At 51.6% G+C, this 13490-nt stretch overlaps 1 protein-coding gene across 3 annotated transcripts in view; it reads right to left on the bottom strand.

Moving 5' to 3' along the window:
• The window catches only part of COL6A2 (collagen type VI alpha 2 chain), a 74456-nt gene that overhangs the window by 3874 nt on the left and 57092 nt on the right, over positions 1–13490 (bottom strand). For 2 of the 3 annotated variants that reach the window (XM_075118194.1, XM_048869577.2), the window contains exons 26-27: positions 12741–13193; positions 12380–12418 (exon numbers count right to left, since the gene is read on the bottom strand). In XM_075118194.1, the coding sequence (XP_074974295.1) occupies positions 12380–12418; positions 12741–13193 (492 nt within the window). Of the gene's footprint in view, positions 1–1594; positions 2646–12379; positions 12419–12740; positions 13194–13490 lie in introns of those variants that run through there. The other variant, XM_048869578.2, reaches the window with a different exon arrangement.

Raw genomic sequence — 13490 nt, 5'->3', positions numbered from 1 at the left:
AGGGGCAGGTTCTCCACGCACGGGCTCAGAACTGCACAGAGATCCTGAGGCTGCCCTCGGAGATACTGTTCCTGTCTTCTGGGGACTTAGATTTCTGCTGATTTGTCGTGTTCCCTTTCTGGGCGAGCTCCGCCCAGGAAACCAAACAACTAGCCGCAGCCTGAGGGGGAGGAGGGATAAACTCACCTGCTAAAACAAACTAAGCAGTATTGACTTAGGAGCCGGTTCAGCAAAACACGCCAGGCCGCAGGCAGCCCCGCAGAAACCAGCCGGGATTCTTCCTGGGCCAACAGTTGTGTGTCTTTGGCTCAGGTCAAAGCAGCAACAATGCTCTGAGTTTAGCGCTTCTCAGCCGCCCCCCAGCAAGCTAAAGCCACGGCTCTCTTTAGTGTCACACACCAAAATGGTAATGGTGTGTGGGGGGGTTGTTCACTTCACCCCACCTTACCTACGCTGATTACATCCAGAGACGGATAAATGGAGTCACCACTGGTAGGACCTCGCCCTGCTCCCAATCCTTTGCCCAAAGCTCAAGCCAAGCCAAGCCATTCAAAAGCCTGGCCAAGCGTTGTCAGCCCTTTTCTCGATATTTGCCAGTGCTGGAATTCTCCAAGCTCCCTCCCACGGGGCAGGCTGGCAGCAAAAGGGTCCGGCTGCAGAGCAAGAGGGGCATCTGCCCCACCCAAAGCAGAAAATGGCAGATCCCAGCTGAGCATGCCTATTGCCATGCAATGCTCAGCCTGGTTTCGCAAGCCCCAGAGCTCTGGCTCGTTCTGGTGAAGCTCTCGCATCTAGCCAGGATTTGGGGTGCAGAGTCACAAAACATTTCTGAGGTTTGCAGACTCCCAGTTCCAGCTCCTCCTTCCCACCCTGGCCCCATCTAGTGCTCTGGCAAATGTACCCGCTGCAGGCCCTTGAAAGCAGACGGCATTATAGCCCAAACATCACTGCATGATGGGATGCTCAGTCCAGTTCCGGGTATTTTCATCTGCATGTTAACTAATGAAATGCACAAGATAGCTGAAGTCATTGCAATGAAGCTACCTCCATGCCAGGGGGCTAGCAGAATTCACCCACTGGAACCTAATATTTGTGCCCCGTACTCTTTGGTCTGCTCTTCTGTAGCTATGGGGGAGAGTTTTGAAAGCACAGATAGCAGCATGGTGCCCAACTCTCTTTCAAAGTCAATGGGAGTTAGGTGCCTTTGAAACTCTCCCCATGTGGTCCCTTGGAGCAGGTTATAATGACCAGGGCTCACACGATGGGACTGTAACCTCTCTGAATCGTGTACACAGCTGGTTAGGAACTTTCCATGCCCAGAACAACAGCATGTTTACACCTAGTGTCTCGCACATGTAGGGTACATTATGGTATTTCAGAACGGCGCAATCACTGGGGAATAGCTTTTAGCTCCTTGTTCTGACATGTGCTGGATTTTCCTGCCTAGGAGTAGGCATGTGGCTTCTAGGACAGTGAGAAGAGCAAGTCCAGTATGCATTCGACATGCAGGCAGAATGACACTCAGACAAAGACACAGGGCACATGTTGAGACCGGGGCAGTTTCCAGCAAAGCCCAAGGGAGACACAAAGGGGACCCACCCCGAACCGCTCGCACGGCTCTCTTTTCTTTAATAGCACAGGTTACAGCGCAAGTTGAGTGATTAAACATTGTGATTATAGCAAAGGGGGTAGCGTGGTGGGGCTTCTCAGTTGGGAGCCTGGCCTCTCTGGGGGCTGGCATAACCCAAGGAAAGCCCGGTTAGTTAAACACAAAAAGAGAACACAGGAGAAAATTCGAGGACAATCAGAACAAAAGCTACGTAGGAAAACAGACACATGTTAGCACACATCCCTACACCCATCGCTGAGACAGGGCTTGCTCTGGCCCTCAGGTACACATCGGCAAGCAACCTCCCTGATTCGGCCATGGAGCCCAGGTGGGACTGAGGGCTGGGAGGGCCCACGAGGGCTATTTGACAAGCTAGCCTGTCATTGTGGGCTTGGCGTGTTTAGAAGGACAGAATAGGAGTGTCTCTTCGGGACAGGACAGCTCCTCTGCCAGCACCCAATGTTCCCTTAAAAAGTGCTGCAGAGACAGTGAGTGAAGCAGGAGCATCTCTCCTGGTGTCTGGGAAGATGCACCATGCTGAGAGAACCGCCCCTGCCATCAAATCACTGGCTGGGAGCCACCGAGACTCTCTGGGCTCCTCCTAAGCTCAACGCGTCCACCATGGTACCCAGCCCCTCCTGGGAATTCTCAAGAGGCGCTGTTTACAGGGAACATTGCTTTTCCCAAGAGCTCCTGCTCCACTCAGCTGCCAGTCCTGTACACTGTCCCTAGTGCAAAGCTCAGCAGAGCCCCAGCACGGTTTCTGGATCCCCCACGATTTCACTGTGCACTATTTTAAAAGTGTCAATGAACAGGTCCATCCACTCCTGCCGCTCATGTCCAGTGGCAAACTTGGCGTTCTCGGCGGTATAGGCCAAAGTGGCCACCAGCTGGCTGTACGTGCTGGGGTCCTGGATTTCCCGCGTAGAGTTTAGGAACTGGGCGATTGACTCTTTGGTGTAGGGGAAAGGTATCTTGACCTCCTCTTCCATGGGGCGGAAAATAAGTGGGTTTGCATTCCCAGGGTTCCTGTCATCTGCAAGTGAGTGTCAAAAGAATATTTTCAGGGCTTGCTAGCACTGGTGTGTCCCCCACTGCTGCTCGGTTCTCTTACGTACCCTGCTCTGTAGGAAAGGCAGCCAGCACGGGAGGGAGCAGCAAAGACCAAAGCCTGGAAGCTCCACTGTAGCCCTATCTCACTAAAGGACCAGATCCAAAGTGAAGGGAGAGCTGCTTGCTGCCTCCCATGGGGTTTGGATTGGGCCCTTAGACAGTACTTGGAAGAGGATTTTCAGTAAATGTATGAAGCTTCTATACAGCTACTGATGCATGTCCCCTCCTTCCTCCTGCACCTCCTGCTACGGAGAGAGCTGCTGAAGAAGGAAACTGTCCAACCTCCCTCTGAGCAAGGGGTCAGCTGGCAGCAGACAGCAGGGTTTGCCAGGTTGTTTCTGGGCAGCTGTCAGAGCGTTTCCAAGGGCCCATCCATGCAGAACTCAACAGAGTGCATTGGGGCAAAGCCACGGGCAGCCAACGAGGCATCCACCAGAAGCCACCCCACAAACACAGGCTACATTCCCGCACTGCACTGAGCTGGCCCCCTGAAACACCATGCAGCGCTCGTCTGCAGCGGACGGTTGGCTGGGTTAGAAGGGGCCCCCCAGACCCACAGAGATTCACATGCCAGCCTTTACCTCAGCTCAGGTGGGCTCTGTGCTCAGCCCCACACGCTGAGCATGGGCCCCAAAGCAATAAATACCCTATTCTCCAGCAAGAGCAGCCCTGTGCATGGGAGGGGCCTGGGGCTCTGGGGCTCCTGCTAGGCCCCAGCTGCCCTGAGGAGCTGGCAGCGCTGCGGGGCAGAAACCTTTTTGGGCCTCCTATGCCGGTGGGGAGTAGGTGCGGTGCAGCTGGCTCCATGGGCTGCCTCCTCTGGGCGATGGAGCCCGGGGGCAGCATGTGGCGGAAGAAGTCACTGGGACCCCTCCAGGGCTGGCACTGCAATGGCGAGGGGCTGTGCGCAGGCTGGCCTACCGCTTTGGAGACCTGAGTGTAGAGACGTGTTTGTGGGAGATTATAATGCAGAGACACTCCCTCACAGGGGAAAGCAGGGTGAACACAGGAATTTAGAGAGGTGCCCTGGAAATGGGGGCGGAGAGACCAAGCACAGCACTTCACCACAGCCCTCTCTGGTTTGTTTTGCTGGAAGTTTTATTCCTCTCTCATTCCCTGGCTGGCTGTTAAATGAACCCCAGGAGCGTTACTCGGCCTGAGAAGTGCCAAATGAGGAGACTGCCCTCATTGTGAGGTTAGCTCCTGTGTTTGAAACTGAAAGCAGAGGCGAGGGGAGCAGGGGGAGCAGCAAACAGAGAAGAGCCAAGGCTCGTGTATGCATTTTGTGAGCACAACAATAGCTTGACTAGCTTCAGAAGGGGATAAGAAGGCAAAAATGGATATGTCGCAACCTCCATCCAGTCTGTCATTGTCCAGCAAAGTTGCAGAGAACTGGAAAAAATTCAGACAGAGATTTGAATTGTATAAAGGGGCAGTTGAGAAAAGTGATAAAGTGAAATCATCGATCTTTTTGCATGTTGTTGGGGAGGAAGCATTGGACAGTTATAACAACTTGAAGTTTGGAGACAGTGAAAGTATGAAGTTAAGTAAAATACTGACTAAATTTGAGGTACGTTACATGCCAAAAAGGAATGAGACCTCTGAGAGAGACAAATTGTTTACATGCATGCAAAAAAAAAAAAAAAAAAAATGGCGACACCAATAGCAACATCTGACAGAATTAAGGAAACTTTGGTGAGCTGACAGAGTCTCTGATCAGAGATAACACATGGCCTTTAATGCCACCAATGATTCTAAGAGAGAGACTGCTCTGCGAAGACAACTTCACTTTAGAAAAAGCTCTCCAGACCTACAGGGCAGCCAAAACTGTGCACGTACAACCCAGAGAGCTGCATTCACCAGAAGGGGTTCTCCATCTACTAAGTACAATGGCAGATAGCCGGAACAGGTCAAATCAAAGAGTGGAACCACTTGCTATGAAAACCACTTCTAGCTGAAGGCTGGGGACAGAACGTCATGTCGAAGGTGTGGATCACAGCATGGCCCCGGACAGCGTGTTGCCTTTGGGAAACTCTGTCATAAATGTGGGAAAAATAAGCATTTTGAAAAATGCTGCCGCTCCCAACTGCAGAAAAGTCAAGTGCATTCAGTTAAGGACAATCTGGTTGAGGAGTTTTCCCACAGACATGCTGGGATCTAGCAAGCCGGATGAGAGGGCCTGGATACTGCCTATGACAGTGAATGGAGCAATTAGTCCCTGAACCTGGACACAGGAGCTTAGGTTAATATTCTGTCCGAACAAGATTATGAGAGACTAAAAATAAGACCAGAACTGGGACCAACAAAAATAAAAGTAACTGGTTATTCTGGAACAAATATACCCGTGAAGGGGATGTGAACTGATAGCAGCATGTACAGGCCCTTGCACTGTAGTGCCAAAGGAGGAGACACCAACTTTAGGCCTGGCTGCACGTGAGCAACTCAATCTGTAAAACTGCAAGATCAGTCGCTCTCTCTCATCAAGACCACACTGAATTTGATTCCTTGGCGTTCGTCCAGGAATACTGTGATCTGTTTCAAGGGCTGGATTGCTTGCGGGGTGAACACAGAATCCAGACAAACAAGCAGGTCCCTCCAGTACCCATCCCTGCAGGAAAGGTGCTATTTGCACTCGGTGACAAACTCAAGGCTGCGCTTGCAAGGGTGGACGCAATGAAAGTAACACAAACAACTGAGGAGGCAGCAGAATGGGTGAGCTCGCTAGTCGTTGTGGAGAAAAGGCAGCGGCCCGCTAGGCAGACGCTTAGATCCCCGAGACCGCACCAAGGCTATAAAAAGAGAACATGTCAAACTACCAACCAGAGAAGAGATTATGGCGCAATTTGCAAATGCTCAGTATTTCAGTATATTGGATGCAGCCTCAGGATTTTGGCAGCTAAAATTAACTAAGAAAGCTCAAAACTATGCGCATTAAATACCCGAGTTGGAAGATACAGATTCTTACGTTACCCTTTGGCTTAGCTTCAGCATCAGAAGTGTACCACAAAACCATACAGATGATCTATGGAAACATTAATGTCATTGACACCTCAATGGACGACATCCTCACCTGGGACTCAACTAGGGAGGAACATGATTACAGACTTCAGGATGTCCTAGATGCAACTAGAGCTGCAAACCTCAAATTAAATAGGGAGAAATGTGTTTTAGGGGTTACAGAACTGACTTTCGTTGGGGACTTTATTTCCAACAAAGGTGTAAAAACTGATCAGAGGAAGATTTCAGCCGTTGAAATGATGCCATGTCCCCACACAACGAAAGATGTCCAATGGTTCCTGGGATTGGTTAATTACCTTGGAAAATTCATACCTAAGCTATCTCCCAAAGCAGCGGCTTTGAGAAAACTCCTAAAGAATAAAAATCAGGGTGCAGAACAGGAGGAATCATAGGAAGGTTTAAAAACAAACAAACAAACAACTAATACACGAACCAGTGTTGAAGTTCTATGCACCAGGATGGCCTATTAGAAATTTGAGCAAACGCTTCATAGTCTGGGTTAGGTGCAGCGATTTTACAGACGCGTGAAGATCTGTGTTCCCTCTAAGCTGTGCGGTTGTGCAGTGGCCCAGGAGTGAAACAAGTGCCACACACTTGATGAGCAGAGTCGCGCACGGCAACGTGTGTCCAGGTGCCCCTCCTCCCACAGTTCTGCAGCCACGTTGCTCCTGCCCTCTGCCTTGGAGCCCCTGGCAGCTGCTTCCGGGACCCTCCTGCTGGCTGCGCAGAGCCCGGGGGGAGAAGGAGGTGCTGATGTCAGGGTGTCCCTCTGCCCTGCTTCCCCCCTACCCACGTACCCCGTCTCTCCAGAGCTGGGGAGGGGGGACAGGGCTCAGGAGCAGGAGAGCTCAGCTGCTGTAATCTGAATCTGAGCCTTCTGTTGTGAGTGCCTTAAAGACACGGCGTATGGTCTCTCAGACTTCCCCAGAACCCAGCACACACACACTCTGTCTCTGTGTGTCAGTCTCACACACACACATACACACACTGTCTCTGTGTCTCTCTCGCTCACACACACACACACACACACACACTCTCACAGTCTCTGACATATTTATCTCCCAACACGTATTTGTGTTGTTGTTTCAGAGTAACAGCCGTGTTAGTCTGTATTCGCAAAAAGAAAAGGAGGACTAGTGGCACCTGAGAGACTAACCAATTTATTTGAGCGTAAGCTTTCGTGAGCTACAGCTCACTTCATCGGATGCTGTAGCTCACAAAAGCTTATGCTCAAATCAACTGGTTAGTCTCTAAGGTGCCACTAGTCCTCCTTTTCTTTTTGTGTTGTTGTTATTACTTCTTGGTACTTCTTGCAATGCACAGATAGTCTCTGTAATTTTATTCTTTCAAAGTGCTGTTATTTTAGTTTGACTGGTCTGTGCATTTCATAATTTTATTTCTCTCTTATGCTTAAGTTTAATTCTTTGAATAGTGAGTTCTTAAATGCCTAACCTGTCCTGGCTGGAGTAAATTATCCCTATGGTAACTTTTTAAAAATAAATATTCTATGTAGGTTTTTCGTTTCTACTGGTGGCGCACATCCGCATATTACCTTGGTGCATGTAACAAAATTCATTCCACACATGCATGGAAAAAATTAGAGGGAACATTGGTGAGGACTGTTGGCAACCAGTGTCATATCCAGCCAAATCACTGACTGAGGTAGATACCAGATACACACAGATCCAGAAGGAGCTTTTAGGAATATTGTTTGCCTGTGAGAGATTCAATCAGTATATTTATGGCCAGACAGTGGAAGTTGAAATGGACCACAAGCCCTGGATAGTGTTATTTAGCAAACTGTTAAATGACTGCACCTTAATGATTCAAAGCATGATGATAAAGATGCAAAAGTATGATTTGGTTGTGACCTACACTCTCGGTAAATTCATGTTCACTGCAAATGCACTCTCCAGAGCAGTGGCTCCCACGAAACCAGAGAAGACTTTAGAGATAGAAATGCAAGCCTATGTAGATTTGATTGTAAAGTCAATTCCCATAGCTATCAGGAAACTGCAACAAACAAGAGGAGAAATGGAGAAAGATGAATAATTGGGGATCCTTAAAGAAGTGATAATTAAAGCATGGCCTGAAGAAATAAGCAGTTGCTGTCCAAGTATAAGAGACTATTGGAACTGCAGACATGAACTTTCTGTGATAGATGGGGTGGTTTTCAAGGGCAGTAAGGTTGTAATTCCAGTGAGCTTCTGAAAAGAAATGCCACAGAAGATCCACGAGGGTCGTTTAGGAATTGAGAAGTGCAAACAATGAGCACGAGGGGTGCTGTATTGGCTGTGGATCAATCATGACATTACTAATGTGGTAGGAAACTGCTTTTCCTGCTTGAACAAGCCAAGCCAACGGGCAGAGCCACTGAGATCTCACCCAGTTCCACGAAGGCCTCATGAGAAGGTTTGTGCTGGCTAATTTACCTGGCAATCAAAGGATTATTTAATAGTCACAGATTATTCTCTGTAGCCAGAAATGTGCACGCTGCACAGTACCAATAGTAAGTCAGTGATAGCTGGCATGAAGGGAATCTCCTCCAGACATGGAATTCCAGAGGACGTCTTTAGTGCAGATTTTAGGCAATTTGCCCTAGATTGGGATTTTCATCACAAAACATCAAGTCCAAATTATCCCCAATCAAATGGACTTGTGGAAAAGTCTCTACAGACAGTAAATAACTTTATGAAAAAGGTTTTTTGCCAGTGGGGGTGATTGGTGTAAAGTGTAACTGGTTTACCGAAGTGCACCTCTGGAGAATGACTTTTCTCCAGCTGAACTGTAAATGGGAAGAAGGCCCAGATCTAAGGTACTAATCACTGATAACTTGCTGAAAGCTCATATCAATGAAACCATATGGAAATGAAAGAAAAGCAGAAGTGGAAGCAGAAATATAAATTTTGACATAAAGGCCAGAGATCTCCCATCTCTTAACCCAGGTGATGGGGTGTGCCTGAGGAATCACACCTCTGATACTTGGAGCCAAAGGGGTTCCATTAAAGAAGAACAGTGTGCAAGGTCTTATGTCGTCCCGATAGACCAGTGAGACACATTCTGGCATAACTGAAGGGATCTATGAGTAATCCCAGAAAGTTCCAACACATTGACAGCTGAGGTGGACTCCGGCATTTCCCATCTGACTGATCCTTTACCATCAACAGAGAAAGGAGAAACTGTCAAGGAACAAGAGAACTCAGACTCTCATGAAAGAAAAGACTGATATTGAGAAGATTGGAGAGGGAGCTTAAACATCCTGAAAGACTCAGAGACTTGCTAACCTGCCTGGAGAAGGGGTAGTTGAGAAAAGTGAGTGGTGAAGACACTCCAGAGTGATGTGCTGGTAATCTGTCCTCTCTAGGGAGAGGACACATTGGGTTTATGGAAATGTACTAGATGGGTTGAGAATTTAATGCAGGTGTTGTTAGATAGTTGTTAGCTATTAATAGATATGTATATAAAGAGTTCATTTGTTTTTTTAAGAGGGACGATGTAGAGACATGTTTGGGGAAGATTATAATTTAGAGATGCTCCCTCATAAGGGACAGTGTGATAAATACGGGACTTTAGAGAGGTGCTCGGGAGGCTGGGGTGGGGAACCCAGTGTAGCTGTGCTCAGCACCTCACCTCAGATGCTCTTTAGTTTGTTTTATTAAAAGTTTTATTCCTTTCTAATTCCCTGGCTGGATGTTTAATGAACCCCAAGATTGCTACACTGAGGCCAATTTCCACCCTGCCACAGACCTGCCTGTGTGACCCTGGGCGAGGCATTCAGCCTCCCAGTGCCAGTCCCTACCTGCCCAGGGTATGCCAGCCCTGCCCTGCCCCGGGGCCAGGGGAAAGCCATTAGAGACTGCGAGTGCCTTGAGGCCTGCTGCTGACATGCGCTCTGTAAGACCCAGGGCTTGGCATGAGTGGGGGTGGGGCTCCTTGGCGTGCTCCCGGGCCAGGCCTGCCTGTGTTTGGCTCCAGGCCCTGGCTGGCCACTGACCCATCCGAGGGGCGGGTGACACATGCACATCTCATGTACCCCAGATAACAGGCAGCTCCTCAGAGCTCAGCACGGACCCAGCTGTCAGCCACAGGGCAGAGAGCTCAAGGTCAGAGTGGCTCTGTCTAGCAGAGCCCACCACAGCATTGCAGCTACGTACTACCAAGCCCTCAGCTCGCCTATGCTGCCCGTCACTGGGCTCCTCCAGTACAGCTGGGCTCCTCCCAGCTTTGGCCATGGGCTGCCTTCCCAGGGCCAAACCCAGCTGGACCTTGCCAGATGTCACACACAGCCTGGCAGGGAGCCAGAGCCAGGACAGTGCTGGGAGGCACCCGGGCGCCCCCTAAATCCCACTCACTCCCCAGCCCAGTGGGAATTCCACCCACCCAGAGCAAAGCGACACCCACCCGTCACCGCCAGGCCTACGCCTTCTCGGCCACCACTCCCGAGGGGAGTCGTTCTACAACAGCCATGTTCTGTGGGTGCAGGCTGAGCCCTGTCCAGCCTAAGGCCTGGGTGGGGGAATTCCGCTGGGGACCCTTTTAGAGTCCCCTGTCTCCCCCCAGGGGGTTTCTGATCCAGCCGTATGCAGTGCAGGAAAAGGGAAGTGGTTCTAAGCGGTGCCGTACCTGGCGCGGGCAATGAGAATGGCCGAGAGCTGCTGTGTGACGAAGGCCACGTTCGCCCGGGCCCGGGGTCTGATGGACGCTTGGCCCAGACCGAGCAGAACCCGAACATGCTGCTGTTCCAGCTGCCAGCGACGCTGCCCTGGCATGGTTCCTCTTTACAAATCAATCCTGTGCCCATGGCACTGCTCCCACCCCACTGCCAGTCTGACCTCGCAACTAAGCACAAAGCAGGGCTCTGAAGCACAGACGCCTGGCGCAGCCTAAGACAAAGCAGCAGCTGGAAGAGCAGGCTGCTGCATCCTTTGAGATCTCTCCAGACCCAGATTCAAAGCAGCTGGGTAGGACTCCATCAGACGAGGGGCTGTAGTGCATCGTCGGGGGGAAGGTGCCGCATTCGGGGCTAGCCGTTCAGCTCCGCAGCGCAGGGTTAAACCTGAGTCAGCGAAAGGAGTCAGCGGGGTTTGCAGAGTCCCGACTGGATATTCGTGCACAACACACAGACTGACCCGACTCTCGGGTGCCAGGCACGGCTGTAGCAGCAGGCACGGTCAGCGCGACGCACAGCAGCAGATCGGCAGGAGGGGAAGGCGCCCAGCTAGCCCCTCTCTGGCCTGGGACAGCAGGTTGGCACTTTCATCACAAGGTGGAAAACTCCACCGTCTTCCCTGCTCAAGGCTTTGCCATCTCTCCCTCCTCCCGGCAGTCCTTGGCCAGTCTTCCCCAGAGAGGGAGGCTGGCAGCCCGGAAGAGGTTTCTCTCTAAAGAAGCTTGCACAGTATTTTCCCCAGGGCAGTCGGGAAGTAGAGCTCCCTACACATGGCTTTCCAGGACAACCCTCGCCATAGGGCATGGCCCGGAGCTCCCTGCAATCCCTCCTCAGTCTTGCACTCCAAATTCACAAGTCAGGGCCCCCAACGTCATGAGACTGGCTGAAAAATCACGAGATTTTAAAGAGCTAAGAAACTGGGATTCTTTTTCTTTCCATCTGCTTTCCCAGCCTGCAGGGGGCCCGTTTTCCAGCCTTGCTCCACAGATTCCTTTTTAAACAAGTCACTTTCCAGTCCACGTAAGTTGAGATCCCGCAGTCCCCTGACTTGTGGAGCGGGGGCTTTCGGAAAACAACATGGTGAGACTCATGACTAAACCACAAGTATCGGCAGCACTGGGTGACCTGTTGTAACCCGCACGACTCGCATATCGCCAAACACTGGGTCTCTGATTAGATCGATAGATAGGGAGCGGGAGGGAATATCTGTTATTGGACCAACTTCTGTTGGGGAAAGAGACACGCTTCCAAGCTGCACAGAGCTCATTGGCAGGTTTGCAGACAGAGAGACATTGCACTTTCCGTGCTAGCAACAGTAGCTGAGGCTGGAGTTTTACCACTTAACAAGCAGAACGTGGTCCAAGCACTGGGATCTGCACCAAGCAGCACCTGCCTCTCTTACCCCACAGGGTTGTCCCGCCCCACCACACAGCCCCTTTGCACCCTGCTCCCCAACTCGGTGTTACTAGTTCATTTCAGTACAGCCGGTGTGAGCCAAGTCTCCACTGGAAGCCTTCCAGTTCCACTGTACTGCCCGCCCAGCCCCACTGAGACCTGCAGGGCAGGATTTCCAAAGGGTGGGGAGTTTGGCTCTGGGGGTTCGGCTCGTCCGATAACAGACAGGGACCATGTGAGCAGTTCATTCCTGGATTTGGATTCCAAGCCCTGCCAGGTCCCGTGGGGATTTAGGATCCGAGGTTTAGGCATCTCCACTGGGATGAGGAGAAGGGAGAGAGGGCTGAGCATGGCTGTACTGCACACACGTACCTGCCTGTGGACAGCCCTCAGCCAGACAGGCAAAGCGGGGGAGATGGAAATTGGGGCCTCTCTTGAGATAAAGTGACAGCCCCCTTCTCTGCCCCCGCCGGGGTATTGCGCGGCTAGAAAGGCTGCCGTTCCCCACCCACCCCACAGCCCATGACACTACCGTGCGGCGCGGAAGATCTGGAGCCGTTTGGCATTATTTTTACCTGTTTGGCAGGGCAGTTCTGGGCAGACGATCTGTGGATCTGAAACGAGAATAAAGGAGCAGCTAGCGAGATGGCCTCAGCAGCAGGCCAGGCCTCTCGCCCCATGGTGGGCGAGGACACACACCGGGGTGGGTGCTGCCCATGGGGATCTGCTCTCCATGGATCCATGGGGATCTGCTCTCCGGTTGGGGAAGAGCCGGTTGTGCTGATCTGCATTAGGGAGATGCGCTATCCAGTGTAACTGACCCAACCACATGCATTGTTACCCAGTGTCATCGCGCCGTGTGCTGCATACAACCGACCAACTCGCACCCCAGCCCTGGCCTCGCTCAGTGACTGAGCCAGGGTGGCAGGTGCAGACCTGGGCAGAGGACGTCCTCCATGTTGTCAATGAATTCCTCAGCCACCAGCTCCGAGAAGAGCCTCATTTTCTGGACGCGCTGCTGCTCGTTGCACGCAATGGAGCGCAGGGTCTCGTCCTGGTCTGGCTGGTTGAACATGTCGCCGATGCCGATGGCGTTGACGATCACGTCTCCCTGGCAGAAGGCCTGGAGGTTGTTGTCGTCGTCCCGCGGATCGTGGCGCCCGTCTGTCACCACCACGGCAAACACACGGGCTTTCTCTCGCCTACTTTCCTTGATGAGCTTGTTGTAGGCAAACTGCAGGGCTGAGGGCGTCCAGGTGCCCCCGGCGATCCATTCCAGACGCTTCACCGCCTCCTTGAAGTTGGACAGGGAGTTAATGCGCTCGTCGTTGAGCTGGATGGCCTCGAATGTCCCCTCGTGGCTGTACTGCACCACCCCGACCCGGGCACCTGCAGGGAGACAGATGGTGACACCCCGCCATCCTCACACCCCTGGCACCTTCCCGCAGCTAACTGGGGTGTGTTCCCTAGGCAGGGCACACACTGGCACCATGCTATAAATGCCAAATTGTCTGGTGAGGGCGTCATCACTCCAGACCCCTGCACGGCAGCATCACGTGTGACATCACGACACTGCCACGCTGCGTCATGCATGCCAATGACATGCACCAGCGACAAGCACCGAAAGACAGAATGGTTTCACATGGTCAAAGTGCTGACACGGTGTTACAAAACAACGGGGGTTAA

The sequence above is a fragment of the Caretta caretta genome, chromosome 11 (genome assembly GCF_965140235.1).
Source record: "Caretta caretta isolate rCarCar2 chromosome 11, rCarCar1.hap1, whole genome shotgun sequence".
Taxonomy (NCBI): domain Eukaryota; kingdom Metazoa; phylum Chordata; order Testudines; family Cheloniidae; genus Caretta; species Caretta caretta.
This window is presented reverse-complemented; position numbering and strand designations above follow the sequence as displayed.